The following is a 21,626-nucleotide window of genomic DNA, read 5'->3' on the forward strand; positions in this document are numbered from 1 at the left end:
TCTCAGTGGACACAGGAAAGGCCTCCAGCTCCGTCCATGTCCCTCCAAAGGACATTATCTCATCCTTTTTTATGGCTGCATAATATTCCATGCTGTATATGTACCACATTTTCTTTAACCAATCTATCATTGATGGGCATTTAGGTTGATTCCATGTCTTTGCTATTGTGAATAGTGCTGCAGTAAACATACACGTGCATGTGTCTTTATAATAGAACAATTTATATTACTTTGGGTGTATACCCAAGAAAGGGATTGCTGGATCAAATGGTATTTCTGTCTCTAGGTCTTTGAGGAATCTTCACACTATCTTCCACAATGGTTGGACTAATTTACACTTCCACCAACAATGTAAAAGCATTCCTTTTTCTCCACAACCTCACCAGCATCTGTTATTTTTTGAATTTTTGATAATAGCAATTCTGACTGGTGTGAGATGGTCTCTCACTGTGGTTGTGATTTACATTTCTCTAATGATCAGTGTGTTAAACTTTTTAAAATACGATTCTGGGCCACATGTATGTCTTCTTTTGTGAAGTGTTTGTTCACTATCCTTTGCCCACTGTTTAATGTTTTTCTTCTTGTAAATTTGTTTAAGTTTTTATAGATGCCACGTATTAGACTTTTGTCAAATGCATGGTTTGCAAAACTTTTTTCCCACTCTATAGGTTGTCGGTTTACTCTGTTGATAGTTTCTTTTGCTGTACAGAAGCTCTTTAGTTTAAGTAGATCCCATTTGTCAATTTTTGTTTTTGTTACAACTGCTTTTGGCATCTTTGTCATGAAATCTTTGCCTGTGCCTTGGTCCTGAATGATATTGCCTAGGTTTTCTTCTAGGGCTTTTATAGTTTTTAGTTTTACATTTAAGTCTTTAATCCATCTTGAGTTGATTTTTGTATATGGGGTAAGGAAGGGGTCCAGTTTCAATTTTCTACATATGGCTAGCCAGTTATCCCAGCACCATTTATTAAATAAGGAATCCTTTCCCTATTGCTTGTTTTTGTCACATTTGTTGAAGATCACATAGTTGTAGGTGTGCAGTCTTATTTCTGGATTCTCTATTCTGTTCCATTGATCTGTCTGTTCTTGTACCAGTACCATGCTGTTTTAGTTCCTGTAGCCGTGTAATATAGTTTGAAGTCAGGTAGCATGAGACCTCCAGCTTTGCTCTTTTTGCTTAGGATTGGTTTGGCTATGTGGGCTCTTTTTTGGTTCCATGTGAATTTTTAAATAGTTTTTTATAGTTCTGTGAGGAACGTCAATGGTAGTTTAATGGGAATAGCATTGAATCTATAAATTGCTTTGGGCAGTATTGTCATTTCCACAATACTGATTCTTCCTATCTATCAGTATAGAATGTTTTTCCATTTGTTTCCATCATTTCTAATTTCTTTGAGCAGTGGTTTGTAGTTCTCCTTGTAGATGTCCTTCACTTCCCTTGTTAGTTGTATTCCTAGGTATTTTATCCTTTTTGTGGCAATTGTGAACAGGAGTTCATTCGTGCTTTGGCTCTCGGCTTACCTGTTGTTGGTGTATAGGAATGCTAGCAATTTTTGCACATTGGTTTTGTATCCTGAGAATGTGTTGAATTTGCTTATCAGCTGAAGAAGTTTTTGGGCTGAGACAGTGGGGTTTTTTAGATATATGATCATGTCATCTACAAACAGGGATAGTTTGACTTCCTCTCTTCCTATTTGAGTATGCTTTATTTCTTTCTCTTCCCTGAATATGATTGCCCTGGCCAGAACTTCCAATATTGTGTTGAATAGGAGTGATGAGAGAAAGCATCCTTGTCGTGTCCTGATTTTCAAGGGGCTTACTTCCAGCTTTTGCCCATTCAGTATAATATTGGCTGTGAGTTTGTCATATATGACTCTTATTATTTTGAGGTATATTCTTTCAATACCTACTTTATTGAGAGATTTTAACATGAAAGGATATTGAATTTTATCAGAGGCCTTTTCTGTATCTATGGAGATAATCATGTGGTTTTTGTCTTTAGTTCTGTTTATGTGATGAATCACACTAATTGATTTGCATATGTTGAACCAACCTTGCATCCCAGGGGATGATGAAGCCAAATTTGATCGTGGTGGATAAGTTTTTTGATGTGCTGCTGGATTCAGTTTGCCAGTATTTTGTTGAGGATTTTTGCATCAATGTTCATCAAGGATAATGGCCTGAAGTTTTCTTTTTTTATTATATTTCTGCCAGGTTTTGGTATCAGGATGATGCTGGCCTCACAGAATGAGTTAGGAAGGAGTCTCTCCTTTTCAATTTTTTTGAATAGTTTCAGTAGGAATAGTACTCTTTTCTGTACATCTGGTGGAATTCAGCTGTGAATCTGTCTGGCCCTGGGCTTTTTTTGGTTGGTAAGCTGTTTATTACTGCCTCAATTTCAGAACTCATTTTTGGTCTGTTCAAGGATTCAATTCTTCTTGGTTTGGTCTTGGGAGGGTGTATGTGTCCAGAAACTTATCCATTTCTTCTAGATTTTCTATGCACATAGAGGTGTTTATGATATTCTCTGATGGTTGTTGTATTTCTGTGAGGAGAGTGGTAATATCTCCCTTATCATTTCTGATTGTATTTATTTGAGTCATCTCTCCTTCTTTATTAGTCTAACTAGCAGTCTATCTATTTTATTAACTGTTTTGAAAAACTAGCTCCTGGATTCATTGATCTTTTGAATGGTTTTTTATGTCTCTATCTCCTTTGGTTCAGCTCTGATTTTGGTTATTTCTTGTCTCCTGCTAGCTTTGGGACTCCTTTGCCCTTGGTTCTCTACTTCTTTTAGCTGTGATGCTGTTAACTTGAGATCGTTCTAGCTTTTTGATGTGGGCATTTAGTGCTACAAGTTTCCTCCTTAACACTGCCTTAGTTGTGTCCCAGAAATTCTGGTATGTTTTATCTTTGTTCTCATTAGTTTCAAAGAACTCCTTGATTTCTCCCTTAATTTCATTATTTACCCAAAAGTCATTCAGGAGCAGGTTGCAATTTCCATGTGGTTGTATTGCTTTGAGTGAATTTCTTAGTTTTGAGTTCTAATTTGATTGTGCTATTGCCCAGGAGACTGTTTGTTATTATTTCAGTTCTTCTGTATTTGCTGAGGAGTATTTTACTTCCAATCATGTGATCAATTTTAGAGTAAGTGCCATGTGGTGATTAGAAGAATGTATATTCTGCTGTTTGGGGGTGGAGAGTTCTGTGGAGATCTATCAGGTCCATTTATTCCAGAGCTGAGTTCAGGTCCTGAATATCTTTGTTAATTTTCTGTCTCAATGATCTGTCTAATGGGGTGTTAAAATCTCCTGCTATCATTGTGTGTGAGTCCAAGTCTATTTAAAGGTCTCTTTGAGCCTATGTCTGTCTTTGCATGTGAGATGGGTCTCTTGCAGATAGCATATCAATGGATCTTGGTTTTTTATCCAGCTTGCCTCTCTCTGTCTTTTAATTGTGGCATTTAGCCCATTTACACTTAAGATTAGTATTGTTATGTGTGGATTCAATCCTGTCATCATGATGCTAGCTGGTTATTTTGCAGACTTGTTTATGTGGTTGCTTCATAGTGTCACTGGTCTGTGTACTTCAGTGTATTCTTGTAGTGGCTGATAACAGTTTTTCCTTTCCATATTTAGTGCTTCCTTCAGGACCTCTTGTAAGACAGGTCTGGTGGTAATGAGTTCCCCCAACATTTGCTTGTCCTGAAAGGATATTATTTCTCCTTCACTTATGAAGCTTAGTTTGGCTGGATATGAAATTCTGCATTGGAATTTCTTTTCTTTAAGAATGTTGATTATTGGCCCCCAATCTCGTCTGGCTTGTAGGGTTTCCACTGAGAGGTCTGCCATTAGTCTGATGGGCTTCCCTTTACAGGTGACCTAGCCTTTCTCTCTGGCTGTCCTTAATATTTTTTCTTTCATTTCTACCTTGGAGAATCTGATGATCATATGTCCCGGGAATGACCTTCTCATGAAGTATCTTACTGAGGTTCTCTGCAGTTCCTGAATTTGAATGTTGGCCTGTCTAGCTAGGTTGGGGAAGTTCTCCTGGAAAATATCCTGAAATAAGTTTTCCAAATTGGTTCCATTCTCCCCATCTCTTTCAGGTACCCCAATCAGTCATAGATTCAGTCTCTTTACATAATCCCATATTTCTTGGAGGTTTTGTTCTTTCCTTTTCATTCTTTTTCTCTATTCTTGTCTGCCTGTATTATTTCAGAAAGACAGTCTTCAAGTTCTGAGATTCTTTCAGAGGAAGAATCTTTCAGAAGACCAAGCAGAGCTTGGCCTATTCTTCTATGAATACTTCTGATTGCATTGTGAAGTTCTTGTAGTGTGTTTTTCAGCTTGATCAGATCAGTTATGTTCTTCTCTATAATAGGTATTTTGGCTGTCAGCTCCTGCATTGTTTTATGATGACTTTTAGCTCCCTTGCATTGGGTTACAACTTGCCTCTTCAGCTCAGTGAAGTTCATTTTTACCCACATTCTGAAGTCTAATTCTTTCATTGCAGTGATCCCAGCCTTACCCCAGTTCCAAACCCTTGCTGGAGAGATGCTGCAGTCATTTGGAAGGAAGGAGGCACTTTGGCTTTTCAGCCCCCTCGATTCAGCCTTCTTCCTAGATGTCCTGCCTTGCTTGAGTTGCAGTCACCTTTGCTGGGGTCCCGGAGCCTGAGTATATAAAGCTCCTGGGTCTCTGTGCATGCCTGAGTGGCTGCTCTGCCGATACCCCAGTGCAGCTCTGTGTGTAAGACCCAAAGCCCTGGTGGAGTGGGTTCACAGGGGATCTCCTGATCCAAAGGTTGCAAAGATTGGTGGGAGAAGCATCTTTCCCCAGGTTTGCACATTCACCCACTGCTTCCCTGGTTGGGGGAGGGGAGGGTTTCCTTTGAGTCTGTGTTGTTCCTATGTGGGCCATTGCCCTGCCCTGCTTTTCTCTCTCCTCTGTGGGTTGAGCTGATTCCTTAATCAGTACCAGTGCAAGTATCTGCATGTTTCAGATAAAGGTGTTGTATGTATTCACCCCTTTTGTTCCTCTCTGAGAGAGCCATGCCCCATACCTGCTTCTAGTTGGCTATTTTTGAAAATAAAATTAAGAAAACAATTTCATTTACAAGCACATCAAAAAGAGTAAAATACTTAAGAATAAATTTAACAAAGAAGTTAAAGACTTGCAGTCTAAAAAATGCAAAGAAATTAAGGAAAACCTAAATAAATAAATAAATAATCCCACATTCATGGACCAAAAGACTTCGTTAGAATGGCAATACTCCCTAAATTGATCTACAGATTCAGTGCAATCCCTATCAGAATCCCAGCTGGTTTCATTGTAGAAATTGATAAGCTGACCCTAAAATTCATATGGAAAAGAAAGAGACGCAGATTAGCCAAACAATCTTTAAAAAGACAGATGGAGTTGGAGCAATCACACCTCCCAATTTCAAAATTTACTATAAAGCTACAGTAATCAAGACAATGTGGTACTATCATAGGACAGACACAGAGATTGATAAAATAGAATTGATAGTCCAGAAATAAACCATTACATTTATGATCAATTGATTTCCAACAGAGGTGCTAAGACAGTTTAATGGCAGAAAGAATAGTCTTTTCAACAAATGATGCTGGGAAAACTAGATATCCACATAAAAAATAAAGTTGGATCCCGACCTCACACTATATACAACAATTAGCTCAAAATGGATCAGATCTAAATGTTGCAGCTAAAACTATAAGTCTTAAAAGAACATATAAGAATAAATCTTTGTATACTTGAATTAGGCAATGGTTTCTTAGATATGGCACCAAAGACACAATTGACAAAAGAAAAATCAATTGAACCTTCACATTTAAAACTTTGTGCTTCTTTTGCCAGAGATTCGGGTTTTAAAAAACAAAACACCTTTGTGCTTCAAAGGACACTATCAAGAAAGTGAAAAGATGATCCATAGAGTGGGAGAAAATATTTACAGATATGTATCAGATAAGTGATTGTATCCAGAATATATAAAGAAGTCTTACAACTCAACAATAAAAAATAAATAACCCAATTTTTTAAATGGGCACAAGATTTGAATAGATATTTCTCAAAAAAAAAAATACAAATGGTCAATAAGCACATGAAAAGATGCTCAACATCAGTAGTCATTACAAAAACGCATATCAAAACCACAACTAGGCTGGGCATGGTGGCTCACACATGTAATCCCAGGACTTTGGGAGGCCGAGGCTGGTGGATCACCTGAAGTCAGGAGTTTGAGATGAGCCTGGCCAACATGGTGAAACCCCATCTCTTCTAAAAATACAAAAATTAGCCGGGCATGGTGGCACGTACTTGTAGTCCCAGATACTTAGGAGGCTGAGGCAGGAGAATCTCTTGAACCCAGGAGGTGGAGACTGTAGTAAGCCAAGATTATGCCACTGCACTTCAGCCTGGGCAACAGAATGAGGCTCCATCTCCAAAAAAAAAAAAAAACACAATGAGATACCACTTTATAGCCACTAGGATGGCTAGAATCAAAAAAATGGACAATAGTAAGTTTTGTTGACAATGTGGAACCCTCACCCATTGTTGATGGGAACATAAAATGGTGTAGTCACTTTGGAAAACAGTTTCATAGATCATCAAAATGTTAAATATGTAATTACCACATGACTCAACAATTTCACTTCTAGGTATATACCCAAGAGAAATAAAGCATATGTCCACAAAAACACTTGTACATAAATATTTATAGCAGCATCATTCATAACAGCTAAAAGGGGAAACAGCCCAAATGTCCAACTGATGACAGATAAACAAAATGTGGCATATCCATACAATGGAATGTTATTCAGTCATAAAAAGGAGTGGCGAACGGATCCATACCACCACAGGGATAACCTTGAAAACAGGCTAACTGAAAGAAGCCAGATGTGAAGGTCACATACTGAATACTTCTACTTGTGTGAAATGTTCAGAATAGGAAAATCTATAGAGCCAGAAAGTAGACTGTGGTTGCCAGGGGCTTTTGACGACAGGAGGGGAGGGAAGCGGTCATTGCTAATGATTACAGGGTTCTTGAGTGGGAGTAAGAAAAAAATGTTCTAAAATGTATTGTAGTGATGGTTTCATAACTCTGTGAACTTACAAAAACCATGGAATTCTATACTTTAAAAGGGTAAATTTTACGGGACGTGGATTATAGCTCAATAAAGCTGTCATTAAGAAAGGAGAAGGAAGGGGAGGGGAGAAGAGGGAAGGGGGGGAGGGGAGGGAAGGAGAGGGGAAGGGGGGAGAAAAAAGATACATTGTGGTATATATCTTCCCTTTTACCTGTCATTATGTGTCAGTGCCTCCCATTGGCCTAAACTACCCAGAAGCCAGAGGGAAAGCCGTTTGGGACTATATTCCATTGTGACTCTGAGCAGAGCAAGGGAAGGATAGGGACACTTCTTTCACACATCTCTGACTCCCCAACATCTAACCCATGGCCTGGCATGTGATATTCACGCTATAAATATTTGTTGAATCAATAAATGGCCTCTCGTCTAGATTCTGCCAGGCAGCACAGGGGGCTTTTTGAATGTAAATGACCTGATGATTCAGGATCCTATGACCAGCGACTGTCACCCTCTGTCACCTTTCTTCTGCCCCTTTATCTCTGAAGGCACTGAAGGGACCCTGCGTGAGTCAGGGAGGGCTCGGGGGAGGAGCAAGAGTGGGAGGGGCAGGGAGGAGGGTGGCTTTCTGACAACTTAAAAGGGGCTCGAACCACTTCCTCCCCAGACAGGGGTAGCGCGAGGCCGGGCACAGCCTTCCTGTGTGGTTTTACCGCCCAGAGAGCGTCATGGACCTGGGTGAGTGAGCCTCTTCATGTGAGAAGGAACAGTACCAGGGTCTTGGACACCCAGACTGACCCTGTGGAATGGGGGTGGAGGATGCGGGTGGAGCGCATAGGGGTGCTTCCTGAAGAACTCAGTTCTGATTTGGTGGGCATTGGAAGCTACTTCCAGAGAATGCCCCCTGCTGTCCCAGGAGGGGTGCACCTGCCTTTTCAAACCTGGGGAAGGGGTCAGCCTTTTGTGCCAGTGGGGACAAGGGAGGGGCCGAGATCATGTCTTTCTAAAATAGCAGGGACATAAGAGAGTGGCGGAGCTGGGCTTGGTGGTCTGGCAGAACCTGTTCTCATCATGAGGGTGATAGGTTAGGCCCTCTGGGACCTCTGGGGACAGGTTTCAACAGAGAAATTCTCCCTAGAGAGCTTAGGACCTTCTACCCACTCTCTCATTCCCACCTTTCTCCGCTGCCGAATATTCGTATACCTGTCCACTTGGGGTCATGAGGAGATGCAAATGAAAGGTGACTGGGTTGTGAGAATGGTGCAGTGCATTGCAAATGCAAGCTCTGGTTGCTTTCTCTCTGCTGCACATCCCACCGGCTTTGCTCTGGCTTTGCTATTACCTCTTGCAAGTTAAGGAGTGGACGGGCAACATGGAATGGGATGGCAAGGGGCACTCAGCTTGGAGAAATCATAGCCAGGCCTTCAGCGCATCCCGTGCCCCTGAGCAAACCTCACACACTCTGCACCGGCAGCCAACTCTACTCTTCAGAAAGCCCTTTCTCGGGTCTAACCTCCGTCTTGACTAGAAGGGGTCCAGCGGAAGCGCTGAGGGTGTTCTGAGTGGTTCATCCAGCTCCAGACACCTCCTTTATAAATCTCAGCTGTGGAGTCAGACCAGGCTGAGGCTAAGAAGACCAGGTTCCTAGATGGCTTGTCTCACCAGCAAGCAATGCACCACGGCGGCCTCAAAGCCGCAAGGGGTTGGCTTTAAAAAGTGAAGGTTCCCTGGTGCTGTCCTCACACCCCTCCTCGCCACACCACAGCCTCCTTGATTTCATCTCTTCCTTCCCCGCCTGCCCCAAACCCTGGGTCTGGACCCAGCAAACAGCTGTGAAAGGGTTAAAGTGGTCACCCCCACCCACTGACTGTGAACTCCCCAAAGGCAGGTTCAGATGCTTTGAGGATGTGAGGAGAAAATGTCTGTGGAATGAATGAATACATTGTATCAAGAACTCAGTAGAGTTTAGTTTTTGAAAATCTCTTCCAAATGCCTCATTTCCCAGCCCATCTACCCTTAAATCCCAGTCCCCAGCACTCCGGCCCCTCCATCACAATCCCAGAATACAGACGTCATCCACAGAAGACCCTGCTCCAGCCTTTCATATTGGCCTCCAGGAAGGAAACCAAGCAGTGCCCAGTGGTGTGCTGCTGGGCATTTGAAAAGCAGCTCCCCGGAGTGGAGCACTGGTAGCTGCCTCCAGGGTGGAGGGAAAGTCCTGAATTTGTAGTGCTTGCCAACTTCCATGGTGTAAATTCTCCCGCCCTGGCTGGTTGATTTCAAGCCGTCCACATGACTGAACAGGGGGTTGGGAAGATGTGCGCAGTGGTTTGCCCCAGACTAGGTTTGGGGGTGCTAGACTCCTAGGCTTTGATGCAGGGAGAGAGGGTAATCTCTGGTCCAGGAGGAAGGGATGTTCTTGCCACTTCACTCAACTTGAGACAGCCCCAACGGTCAAACCCGAAATACGGGTAGGAGGGGAAGCCGCTGACAAGCTTTGCTCAAAACGGGCTCTGGGCCGTTGATGGGGTGGGTGGGCCTCGGAGGATCTGTTGTTCTGCTCTTCATCTGCCCAACAAGGAGCAAGAGGTGGGTGAGGAGGCAGGGTTTCTGTTACACAAAATGAAAACTCCAAAGCGGGGCTGAGCTGGCCTTTTTCACGGTTTGAATGAGCGGCTCCGAGGCACCCTCCCCACCTTCGAGCAATGAGACCAAATATCTTTCATAGTTCTCAAAAGCAAAGCAAGGGAAAAATGAACCCATGAGAGACATGTGCCTCACAGCTCAGACACAAATGCTGGCAAAAGGGGAAGCTGAAGCTAATTCAAGGCCAGTTTCTCGCCTGCCAGAAACTTGGCTGGGGAGGAGAGGAACGTTGCAGCCTGGGGTCGCTGTTGGAAAAATCTCTCCACTTTGCTTGGGACATTCCATCAACTCTTATTGTTTGAGGGATTCAGGGATGACCAGTCTGGTGGGGAGAGTGACACATATGTCACGAAGCCACTGCAACAGAGTGAGATACAGCATTGACCGGGGCAAGGGCAAGACAAGAAGGGAATAGTGAACCTGGGTCAGAGAGGTATTTAAGGTGGGTTTTGAAGGGTGTATAGGAGTTGTCAAGCAAACGAGGAGCCACAAGGGGCCAAGGATGTGGCAGGAATGGCAAACTCCATTGCCATCAGAGGCTGACAGCGTAAAAGAGGGAAGGGGCATAAGGTGCAGGAAGTGGAGGGGAGTAGAGTAACCCAGAGGGTGAGTGCCCCACCTAAAGGCATTCAAATCCATTATTTCAAAAACTCCACGCTGCCAAGGAGAGTGTCCTGGGGACTAAGGCTGCAGCCATGTGGATGGTCAGCTGAGACAACAGTAACAGAGACAAGAAAGAAGCACGCAGAGGGGAGAGTGGAGTAGCTGGCCATGCCAAGGAGGAAGATGGGGAGGAAGGACGCAGGCACAGGAGACCCAATCCTTAAAACGTGGTACAGCATGCCTAAGGAATTCGGACTTTATCCTGAAAACAATGGGGAACCATCAAAGATTTTTATTTTTCAAGTAGGTGAGTTAAAGGATGAGATTTGTGTTTTGGAAGGAGTTCTGCGGCAGCAAAGAAGCGGCAAAGCCCTGTGCCAGAACAGAGGTGGGGCCGGCTCTGTTGGGGGCTGGGATGTTGGGGGATGGAAGCAGGAAGCACTGGTGGCCAGCGGGGCATGGGGAGCAAAGATTCCCTTCATGCTCCGTGGAGCGTCCTAGACACAGCAGACTCATCAGAAACGCAGCCTGATGCAGTAGCAAGAGCCCAAACCTTGCTGTCCCGTTCAAATCTCAGGTCCTTCTCTTAGCAGCTGTGTGACCCCAGGCATTTGGCTTAATCTCTCTGGGCCTCTATTTTCTGGAATCTAGGATGAGGATCACCAGGGTAGTTCATGAGATGTTATGAGGGAGAGACATACAGACCCAGTGACAGCAGAGAAGGATGGTTAGGAGTGTGGTTTCTGGAGCTGGAGAGTTTCAAAGCCTGCTCCCCTGCTGGCCATTGTGTGACTCTGAGAAAGTTACTTGCTGTGTTTCAGTTTCCTCGTTGGTAAACGGGGTTAATAGTAGCACCTACCTCATGGGGCTTTTGAGAGGATGAAATGAGACCATATGTGGAGGCAGTCTGGTGCGCAGTGAGAGCTCAGTGAATATGAATTATCTCATTAGATACAGCAGTTGATAACATAGAAACTGCAAGATCTATCCGGCTCTCACCCATCCCTACCTACTGTCTGAAAGTGGATTCCTCAGATCTCTAGACCTCTAACTACCTCCCTGCTTCTCCTCTCTCTCCCCTATCCAAAAGAGAGAGAGAAAGAGAGAGAGAGAGAGAGAGAGAGAGAGAGAGAGAGAGAGAGAGAGAGAGAAGGTGTGTTGGCAGGTGAGGAAGTTCAGAGAGGAAAAAGCTTGGGGTGACTCTTGGGGAGAGCTGATTGGAAACTGTGATTTCCTGGGCAGTCTGGAGGACCTGGAAAAATGTGGGGATGGAAGTTCATGGTTTAGAGGTGGGGGCAGCCAGCCAATAATTATCTTTCCTAGATGGGGAGTCTCTCATGTTGGGGGCTCAGGTTGGAGTTCTAGGGAATTTTCATGATGATCATTACTGAAAACTCAAGAACTCAGAAAACACCCAACATCTAGGTCAACCACTCCTTAGCCCCAGAGATTCCCAACTTCACTGGTCTCCCCCAAGCTGCTGCCCCAGACCAGTTGCTTTATGACTTTGTAACAGGCAGGGATGATTTGACTCATGGCCACTGACCAGGCTCCCTTTTGCCACAGACGAGAGTTCCCCTAAGTTTCCCTGTGATGTTTCTTGAAAACCACCTGTTATGGACCTACAAGATCCTTGCTCATCCACCTCCTCCAAAGCACCTGGAACAAGAACTCACGGGCACACATGCCAGCACTCCCCCAATTCCCCTGCCCTGACAGGAACAGCAGAAGTGGGACAGTGCCCAGGAGAGGGGTTATCAACGGAGTAAAACAGAAACAAAGTTCTTGCTACTCAGATCTCACCCGTTGTGACTTATCAAACTTTGAGGTTTCTCGTTTCTCCCTGACAGTCAGAGCGGGCTTTCTCTAGAGTAACTGAAAGACATTTACGTGTTTAAAGAAACCTCGAGACTCGACCTCTGGATGAGTCAGTGGAGGATGGGCAGAGCGTTGAACCCTGAAGAGTGTGGTTGGGTATAAACATGTGGACTTAAACTCAGGAGCTCAGGGGTAATTCAGTGAGAAAGGAGAATGAGGGGTGCGGTGGGGAGCTCTGTTGCCACAGGGTGCAATCCCAGCGGGACTGCAAATGCCTGAGCCCAGGCTGGGAACGAGCGGACAGTGGCTGCTTGTCCCCAGAACAGAAAATGCAGCTAGGAAGCCCGCTTTGAGTGGACAGTGGAGGACTGGACTGCCAGGCCAAGCATTAAGGGCTTCATCCTCAGGGATGGTTAGAGCCCCTGAGGATTGAGGAGGAAGGTGAGATGGGGACAGGCATCAGAGCTAAGCTTTAGGAAGATATGTCTAGCAGTAGTGTGCAGGATAGTTTGCTCAAGGCGGGAGAAATACCTATTTATTTATGTAGCCCGATGCAGTCTCTCCTTCCCGGAGGAACTCCCAAACCCAGAATCATCGGCTTTACACACTTTCCGGGGAACACATTAACAACTGCAACCTTGGTGCCATGCACGGAGGCCTCCAGCAGGTGGTGCTGTGGCCAAGGACACGGAAGTGCCAGGCTCTCACTGCTTCCCCAGCCTCCATAGGGCCCCCAGCCTCCAGGAGAAGGTGCCTTAAACAGGTTCCCACGCATTTCCTGGCCCTATTGAGGTTGGAGCTATCATGGGCCTGCCTTCACTTGTGGCATTGCAGTTACTGACTCTCCAGTTGGCCAGGCCCTACCTAGCTGGGACCCGAGGGTCAGGATACGGGAAGAGGGCCACCGACACCCTGACTTGTAGGTAAGCTAAGACGTCTAGGCAAATTACTTTGTCAACTGTCCTCGCTGCTCGGCCTCAAGAAGAAGTAAGTTCCTGATGGCCCTGAAGCTCAGCCACAAAACCAAACTGAGCACATCCGGGCCTGTGCTAAGCCGGGATCCCCTTCTGCTGCTCAGACCCCAGGAAGCCTCCTGACTTCCAGAACACGTCCCTTCCCAAAGCTGACCCTGTTCCCCTTCCACCTGCCCCCCCAAGCCTAGGTTAGAAAACAAGTTAAAGGAGAGAAAGAGTATGCAGGCACTTCAGTTAAGCAAAAAAATAAAGAAAGAAAGAAGTTGTGACATCAGGAAAGAGCATCCTTCCCCGACACTGCCACAGGACAGCATCCCCTCTGTGTCCTCTCAGGCCATCTTGATGCCCTCTCCCTTGGAAAAAGGACAGGCATTCGTTTACTTGTCATTCGTGTATTTGTTCATCATTCATGTATATATCATTCGTATATTCATCAGCACACAATTGTGGGACACCTCCTCAATTCTGGGCCTGCACAAGATGAAAGGGAAGGGATCTCTGCCCCAAAGGCAAGCCAAGGGTGTGGGCCCAGTGGACCAACAGTCAGTGCTGAATGAATGTCATTTCAGTGAGGGGGTGTTGTGGAGCTGGTGGGGCCCTGAGGCAGTCTCCATCGCTGTGGACCAGTAAGGAACCTCATCCCTCTACCCAGCCTGTGGGGTGGTCCTCCTTCCTCAGCTCGCCTCCCTCAGGAGACACTCAGGCCTGGCTTTATGCACATGTGGCTGCCCACTCACTTGGATGCCAGGAAAATGCTCCTGGGCCAGTGGCTACCAGCACCAAAGCAAGGCTGGAAATGTGTGCACCCACCCCACGACCTCATAACTTTGCTGCCTCGTCCCACATCACGTGGAGTCGGGGGGCACTCAGACCCACCAACCAAGCTCAGTCTTGAGGGGTGGTCTGGGCTAGAAAGACTTCCCAGCTCGAAGCAGCAGCCTAGATGGGCCAAGACAGGGGGTGGGAGGGGCTGCCCTGCATTCTGATGCTGCTGCTTTCCAGGACCTAGGAGTGGAGAAGGACGAGAAGGAGGTGAGGACAGTGATGCCGGGCAGCGGGCCAGGTGTTCAAAGGCACAATCTGGTTCTGATGTTCTCTTTCAGCAAACACAGTGCCTGGAGCTTGAGAGGAAAGTTCCCAACAGCGTCTCCCCCTCCACTGCTTTCTTTAATAATAAAGACTTGTCCCTGCCAAGCAATAACTTTCTCGCCTTGTCTCCTACAGGGAAACCAATGAAAAGCGTGCTGGTGGTGGCTCTCCTTGTCATTTTCCAGGTGAGGTTCCCTGCCAAGGAAAGCTCTGTTCCCTTCTCCACACGGCCTCCCAAGTCAGGGGTTTAGTGGAGGAACTGGGCATTTACTAGAAGATACAAGACCCAGACATAAGCCCGCCTGCCGTTCATTAAGCTAATGGCTGTCCCCTCACCATCTGCTGAGTGACCCTGGAGAGCCACAGATGTTCTCTGGACTTCCTTTACTCCATTTAGATTAAAACATGGGGGAAAATAACTTGCCACCTTCCCTATCCCACCTCCAATTTCCCTGCCCAGGAGACAGAAACATGAGAATTCTCTTAGAGAGAAGAGCTGCAAAAATGGTTACTGGGTTTTGTGCGTGAGTGCTGAGAAAATCACCCTGGATCTGGAGATCTTGTTACTATCCTATCGCCCCAAGGTTGTCTCTTTCCAACTTTCACCCAAAGGCTCCCCTCGCAGCCCCCTTTTTCTTTGGTGAAATGGAGACCCCTCTGGCCTCCCTGGCGGGGGAGGGAAGAGAGGATGGGGCCCTAGGGATGGGGAGAGGGGCGGATGAGCACATACTTTATAGCAGGCCTGAACTCGGCAGGAACAAAGACCTTCACTTTACAAAGCTCTGTTTCTCGATCCAGAAACAGACAGAAAGTGTACCTCACCAAGTGCCAAAATTAGAGGAAACCATAACTCGCAGAGTCAACTTTCCCCCATTTGTTAGATGTGGGAGCTCAGAGTGGGGGCCGGGGAGTCCCGCTGAGGCCAGAGCGAGCGAGTCAGTGCTTCAGAATTCGGCTCGTCCCCAGGTCTGGAGGCCAGACGGGCAGCCTTCCAGAAGCTCAGGCCAGAGGCAGGCCCCAAACTGGGCACTCTTCCCAAAACCCCATCCCAGAGGCCCCTGGAGCCTGGGCTACAGCCCACAGCCTGGCCCCTTCCCCATCACCACTCCCTCCTCTCTCTCCCCTGTCTCCAGGATCTGGGGGGCTATGTTGCTGGCAGTGGAGGCTGGAAGGTTGGGGCGGGGAGGAGGACAGCTGAGGCTCATTCCTCCCTTTCACTTGAGGAGGGGGTGCTCAGACAGGGCAGGATGTGGTGGGGCTGTGGGCTGCAGAGGCAGTGAGGCTGGGGGAGGGGGAATTATAAAACAGGAACAAGGTTCAAGGGGAGACGGGAAGGCAGGACTGGATGATGAAGAGTGCACTTCATAGAGGCCGGGAATACCGCCCTCCAGGAAGGCTGAGACCCCCTCATGCCCAGGGACCCCGAGTCTAAGCCCTTGGGCCGTAACCATGGCTGGGCCAATGGCAGCAGCCTCCTTCAGGGCTCCCAGGCTGCAGCCATGCCCAGGAGAGGGAAGAGGGGTTGCCGCTGACTTTTCGTCTCAGGCTAGCAATGGCCAAAGAAAAGGCTCCTGGACATCATTTTGTCCTCACCCTGTTCCCGAGCAGGACAGTGATGAATCCAGAACTTGGATGTGAAAAAGAGATAGAGACACGATGCGGTGAATCCCTCCAGCACAAACGTGTAGAAACCCATCGTCGCTGAGCCGCTGAATCTGGTTCCTGGAGATAGAACCATGAGCCTCGCGAGGCAGGTCCTCCAGCCCAGCTCCCTGCCCTGCACGAGCCCGTCCATCGCTGTGCGCAGAGGCACGGGCAGGCATGGGCCCCCTCCTTCATTGATAAAATCACAGCAGGCTGCTGAACCTTCACCCGGCCCTGCAGACAGGCTAAAAAAAGCTCCAGCAGCTGAGTCCTGCTGATTGGGATCTGCCGGAAGAGATGCGAGGAAGAGAGAGAGGCAGAGGTGGGAGGAGAGGGCGGGAGCACAGAGGGAGAGTGGGAGCCGAGAGCCGCGCTTCCTTCCAGGGACACAGCTGCTGAGGAGGCCTCGCCTCCACCCCTGTGGCCCATCATCCATTCACAGTCTTTATGGTACTTGGGCTCACGTTGCCTGAGCTCCTGCTGGGTGCTAAGAGCAGCCCCAGGATCTAGAGTCTCTCCAGGTCACCCACCACCCGTGATCACAGCAGTTGGCCCCAAACCCAAGGCTTCATGGCCTCAAAATGGGAGCACTTGCCCTCCTCTCTTCTCACTCCAGGCCCTCCTCAACCTTGACCCCCAGGTGGATTTTCCCCCTAAAGCTGAGGTCTTTTGTAAGCCCCCTGGAAAACTCCGCCAAGTTCTAAAGGAGGGTCAAGAAGAAAGACACATATTCCCACTCTCACAGAGCTCCCCGAGGGCAAAATTAAAGCTCCATGGAGAGGAAATGGTGCTGGAACCTGGGCTAGGTACCTCACAGCAACCATGTGAAGCCAATAGGATTCATCTCCATTTCACAGAAGAGAAAACTGAGGCTCCGAGAGAGAGAGAGTTTAACCAGCTCAAGGCTCATCTGGGCTCCCAGAGCCCCGCCAATTTCCAGTCCCCTGTCAGCACATGTAGAGTCTCTCAGACTTGGCAAACTCAGCCACTTGCTACTTATTAGCAGAACTGTAGAATCTCAGGCCCCACCTCAGCCTACTGATTTAGGATAGACATTGTCACAGGATTAACCAGGTGATGTGTAGTGGAGTTAAAATTTGAGAAGCACTGATTTCAAACCAAAGAATCACCTGGAGACTTTAGGCAAACACAGATTCCTAAGCCCATCACCTGAGATTCTGGTTCAAGTGGGGCCTGAGTATTTGCATTCCTAACAAGTTCCCAGGTGATGCTGTGATACTGATGATATGGATGGACCTCACAATGAAACCACTATTCCTCCCACCCGGGCAACATGGCAAAATCCCACCTCCACTAAAAATACAAAAATTCGCTGGGTTTGGTGGCGTAAGGCTGTGGTCCCAGCTACTCAGGAGGCTGAAGTGGGAGGATCACCTGAGCCTGGAGAGGCCGAGGCTGCAGGGAGCCATGATTGCACCACTGCACTCCAGCCTGGGCAACAGAGTGAGACCATGTCTCAAGAAAAAAAAAAAAGAGAGAAACCATTGCTCTAGGCTAAATCCCAGCCAGAGTTGGAGCCACTCAGCTAACCTGGCCTGTTTTCCCTCATTTCCTTCCCTGAAGGTATGCCTATGTCAAGATGAGGTCACGGACGATTACATCGGAGACAACACCACAGTGGACTACACTTTGTTCGAGTCTTTATGCTCCAAGAAGGATGTGCGGAACTTTAAAGCCTGGTTCCTCCCTATCATGTACTCCATCATTTGTTTCGTGGGCCTACTGGGCAACGGACTGGTCGTGCTGACCTATATCTATTTCAAGAGGCTCAAGACCATGACCGATACCTACCTGCTCAACCTGGCGGTGGCAGACATCCTCTTCCTCCTGACCCTTCCCTTCTGGGCCTACAGCGCGGCCAAGTCCTGGGTCTTCGGTGTCCACTTTTGCAAGCTCATCTTTGCCATCTACAAGATGAGCTTCTTCAGCGGCATGCTCCTACTTCTTTGCATCAGCATTGACCGCTATGTGGCCATCGTCCAGGCAGTCTCAGCTCACCGCCACCGTGCCCGCGTCCTCCTCATCAGCAAGCTGTCCTGTGTGGGGATCTGGATACTAGCCACAGTGCTCTCCATCCCGGAGCTCCTATACAGCGGCCTCCAGAGGAGCAGCAGTGAGCAAGCGATGCGATGCTCTCTCATCACAGAGCATGTGGAGGCCTTTATCACCATCCAGGTGGCCCAGATGGTGATTGGCTTTCTGGTCCCCCTGCTGGCCATGAGCTTCTGTTACCTTGTCATCATCCGCACCCTGCTCCAGGCGCGCAACTTTGAGCGCAACAAGGCCATCAAAGTGATCATCGCCGTGGTCGTGGTCTTCATCGTCTTCCAGCTGCCCTACAATGGGGTGGTCCTGGCCCAGACAGTGGCCAACTTCAACATCACCAGCAGCACCTGTGAGCTCAGTAAGCAGCTCAACATCGCCTATGACGTCACCTACAGCCTGGCCTGCGTCCGCTGCTGCGTCAACCCTTTCTTGTATGCCTTCATCGGTGTCAAGTTCCGCAACGACCTCTTCAAGCTCTTCAAGGACCTGGGCTGCCTCAGCCAGGAGCAGCTCCGGCAGTGGTCTTCCTGTCGGCACATCCGGCGCTCCTCCATGAGCGTGGAGGCCGAGACCACCACCACCTTCTCCCCATAGGCAACTCTTCTGCCTGGACTAGAGAGGGACCTCTCCCAGGGTCCCTGGGGTGGGGACAGGGAGCAGATGCAATGACTCAGGACATCCCCCTGCCAAAAGCTGCTCAGGGAAAAGCAGCTCTCCCCTCAGAGTACAAGCCTCTGCTCCAGAAGATAGCTTCACCCCAGTCCCAGCTACCTCAACCAACGCTGAAAAAAGACAGGGCTGATAAGCTAACACCAGACAGACAACACTGGGAAACAGAGGCTATTATTGTCCCCTAAACCAAATACTGAAAGTGAAAGTCTAGAACCGGTTCCCACCTGCTGGGGTGAAGGGGCTGAGGAGGGTGAGTGCGAGGAGTGTGGGAGTGGCCTGATGAGTCCTCTGAATGAACCTTCTTCCGGCCTCCCACAGACTCAAATGCTCAGACTAGCTCTTCCGAAAACCAGGCCTTGTCTCCAAGACCAGAGATAGTGGGGAGACTTCTTGGCTTGGTGAGGAAAAGCGGACATCAGCTGGTCAGACAAACTCTCTGAACCCCTCCGTCCATCACTTTCTCCACTGTCCTCTGAGCCAGCAGGAATGGCAGCTGCCACGCCGCCCTAAAAGCACACTCATTCCCTCACTTGCCGCGGTGCCCTCCCAGGCTCTCAACAGGGGAGAGTGCGGTGTTTCCTGCAGGCCAGGCCGGCTGCCTCTGCTTAACCAAAGCCACACTCTGGGCTCCAGAGTGGGGATGACCTGCACTCAGCTCTTGGCTCCACTGGGATGGGAGGAGAGGACAGGGAAATGTCAAAGGCAGGGAGGGTGACAGTGGCCACCCAAGGCCCACGAGCTTGTTCTTTGTTCTTTGTCACAGGGACTGAAAACCTCTCCTCATCTTCTGCTTTCGATTCGTTAAGAGAGCAACATTTTACACACACACAAATAAAGTTTTCCCTTGAGGAAACAAGAGCTTTAAAAGAAAAAGAAAACAAAAGTCTTTGGTAAATGGCAAATGAGTGTCTTTGTTTTGCAAACCCCCACACCCCACCTGACCGTCCAGTCTCCCCTCCTCCCTGCCCTCCCCCAGGCCTCGTTTCTTAGAGATGCTCAGAACCACAGAGGCCCATCCAGTGACAGAGGACCAAGATGCTAAAAGGTAGAAAGAGGTTGAGGACAGGAGGTCCATCTTACAAATACCCTTCCAGAGTTCATGGGATAGGCCCCAAGCCTGCGCAGTCAGCACTGAACCGGACATGCCGATCCTACTGCAGCTTTGGGAAGACCATGTTGTCCAGGTAACCTCGATACCTGGGGACTCTGCATTTAGCAGCTCTTGCACACTGGCCTGCTCACCTGTCCCAGCTCAGCCCAGAACTAGAGCCCTTGACCTTTTGCCAGCCCCTTAGACTCTGAAAGCTGGGGTTTGGAGGGAGGGCCTTTCTGTGGGCTCAGAGACCACAGCATGCCGGACTAGGGGTCAGGGATGGGACCCTTTGCTGGCTGCATGAGAGCTGGAACCACCCATGACGCTCTCTGCTGGCCACTGTAGCAGCAGTGGCCTCCACAGTGTATGTCATAGTCCCTTCCTGCTGCTACAACAAAATGCCACCAATGGAGTAATTTATAAACCATAGAAATGTATTTCTCACAGTTTTAGAGGATGGGAAGTCCAAGATCAAGACGCCAACAGATTCAGTGTCTTGTGCAGGCTCTCTCTGCTTCTGAGATGGGGCCTTGCCGTGCCCTCTGGAGGGGACAAACGCTGTGTCCTCACATGGTAGAAGAGTGGAAGATCACAATGAGCCGAACTAGTTCCCTCCTGCTCTTTTATTGCTATAAGAGCATTAATCCCATTCACAAGGGTGGAGCCTTCATGACCTAATCACCTCCCAAAGGCCCCCCCTGACTTCTCATACCATTGCCTTGGGGTTTATGTTCCAATATATGAATGTTGGAAAGATACATACGTTCAAACCTTAGTGTGGCTACCAACTGTGGAGAAGTAGGGAGAGAGGGACAGACACAGGCCCCCACACAGGCCAGGTGTTCATGTCATTTCGTGCCTTGGTGCCCACCCAGAGCCGTGACTTCTGCAAGCCAGAAAGCAGGTCAGTCCAACCTGCAATGCATCGAGAGGGGTCTGAAGGACCCAGAGCTGCAATAGCTCTGGCCTGGGGGGAACTAGAGGGAGGGCTGAGACACTCACGCAATAGGTGATTCCATCAATTTCCCCAAGTGGAAAGAGCCTCATTGAAAATGAAGCTGCCTGGTAATGACGCCCATTCTCTCATCTCGCAAGAACGTGACATTACCCTCCTCCGAGAGATGCACTGGGCTGGAAGGTTTTTAACAAGATTTGTCAGCTGGTCTCCAAGCCGGGAATCGGTGCCCTGAGAGGAATGAGCCTGGCACGGATGCAGTCAGCGTGGAGCAGCGTTCGCAGCAATGGCATTAAATATTAAAAGGCACAGCTGCCACTGTGTGCGTGAGCGTGTGGCCAGGGGGCGATGCCAGCGTGCGTGTGTGTCCCGGAGGGGAACCTGCCGGAGCGCGTGTGCGTGTGGCGCCCGCTGGTGTGGACATCCTAATGAGGTTACAGATGGGAAAACAGTCGGTTCCTGAAGGGGAGGAATGTAACAGCAGTCATGGAAAAGGCAGCCAGGCCAACCGCGCAAACGCGCCACCTCAGCTGCAGATACATTTTTCTAGAATAACTGGACATCTCCAAATATTTACAGAGAAAACAAAACCCCCAGCAATGTTCATTCCCTCGAACTGCTGTGTCTCAGAAGTTCTGACCTCGGCTCGGTGCTGGCCTGATCCCTGCTCCCCTGCCCGAGGCTCTCACGTGCCTATCTTGAGCTTGGGGTGATCCTTGGGAAGAAGGAAAAGGCCCCCTGAGAGGCTCACCCAGGGCTTCTCTCTTCTTTTCTTACCGGCTTCATACATCTGCCCCCTCTTACTGGGTTCACAGCCATGAGCCTGCTCCAGTCACCTGAACTTTCCTTTTCATGTCATCCCCAGGCCCTTGTGTCCCTCATCCTTGCTGGCTGCAACCCCAGGTCAAGCCCAAGGCATTCCCAGGCCACAGATCTGCCCTTTCAGCTAGAAGCACCACA

The 21,626-nt window shown here is 48.3% G+C and overlaps 1 protein-coding gene across 1 annotated transcript; it reads left to right on the forward strand.

Moving 5' to 3' along the window:
- The first annotated feature begins 7,770 nt into the window (after positions 1 to 7,770).
- On the forward strand, positions 7,771 to 19,501 carry CCR7 (C-C motif chemokine receptor 7). The gene is made up of 3 exons (XM_008012786.3): positions 7,771 to 7,843; positions 14,371 to 14,420; positions 17,464 to 19,501. Exons 1-3 carry the CDS (start codon positions 7,834 to 7,836, stop codon positions 18,538 to 18,540), a joined length of 1,137 nt encoding a protein of 378 aa, XP_008010977.1. The 5' UTR covers positions 7,771 to 7,833; the 3' UTR covers positions 18,541 to 19,501.
- Positions 19,502 to 21,626: the final 2,125 nt, after the last annotated feature.

This window comes from Chlorocebus sabaeus, chromosome 16 (genome assembly GCF_047675955.1).
Source record: "Chlorocebus sabaeus isolate Y175 chromosome 16, mChlSab1.0.hap1, whole genome shotgun sequence".
In the NCBI taxonomy this organism is placed as follows: Eukaryota; Metazoa; Chordata; class Mammalia; order Primates; family Cercopithecidae; genus Chlorocebus; species Chlorocebus sabaeus.

What these genes read in the sequence shown, in the direction of transcription:
- CCR7 (XM_008012786.3), top strand. An exon ending in CTCTCCTTGTCATTTTCCAG is followed by an intron (nt 14,421 to 17,463) that starts GTGAGGTTCCCT and finishes CCTTCCCTGAAG; the next exon opens with GTATGCCTATGTCAAGATGA.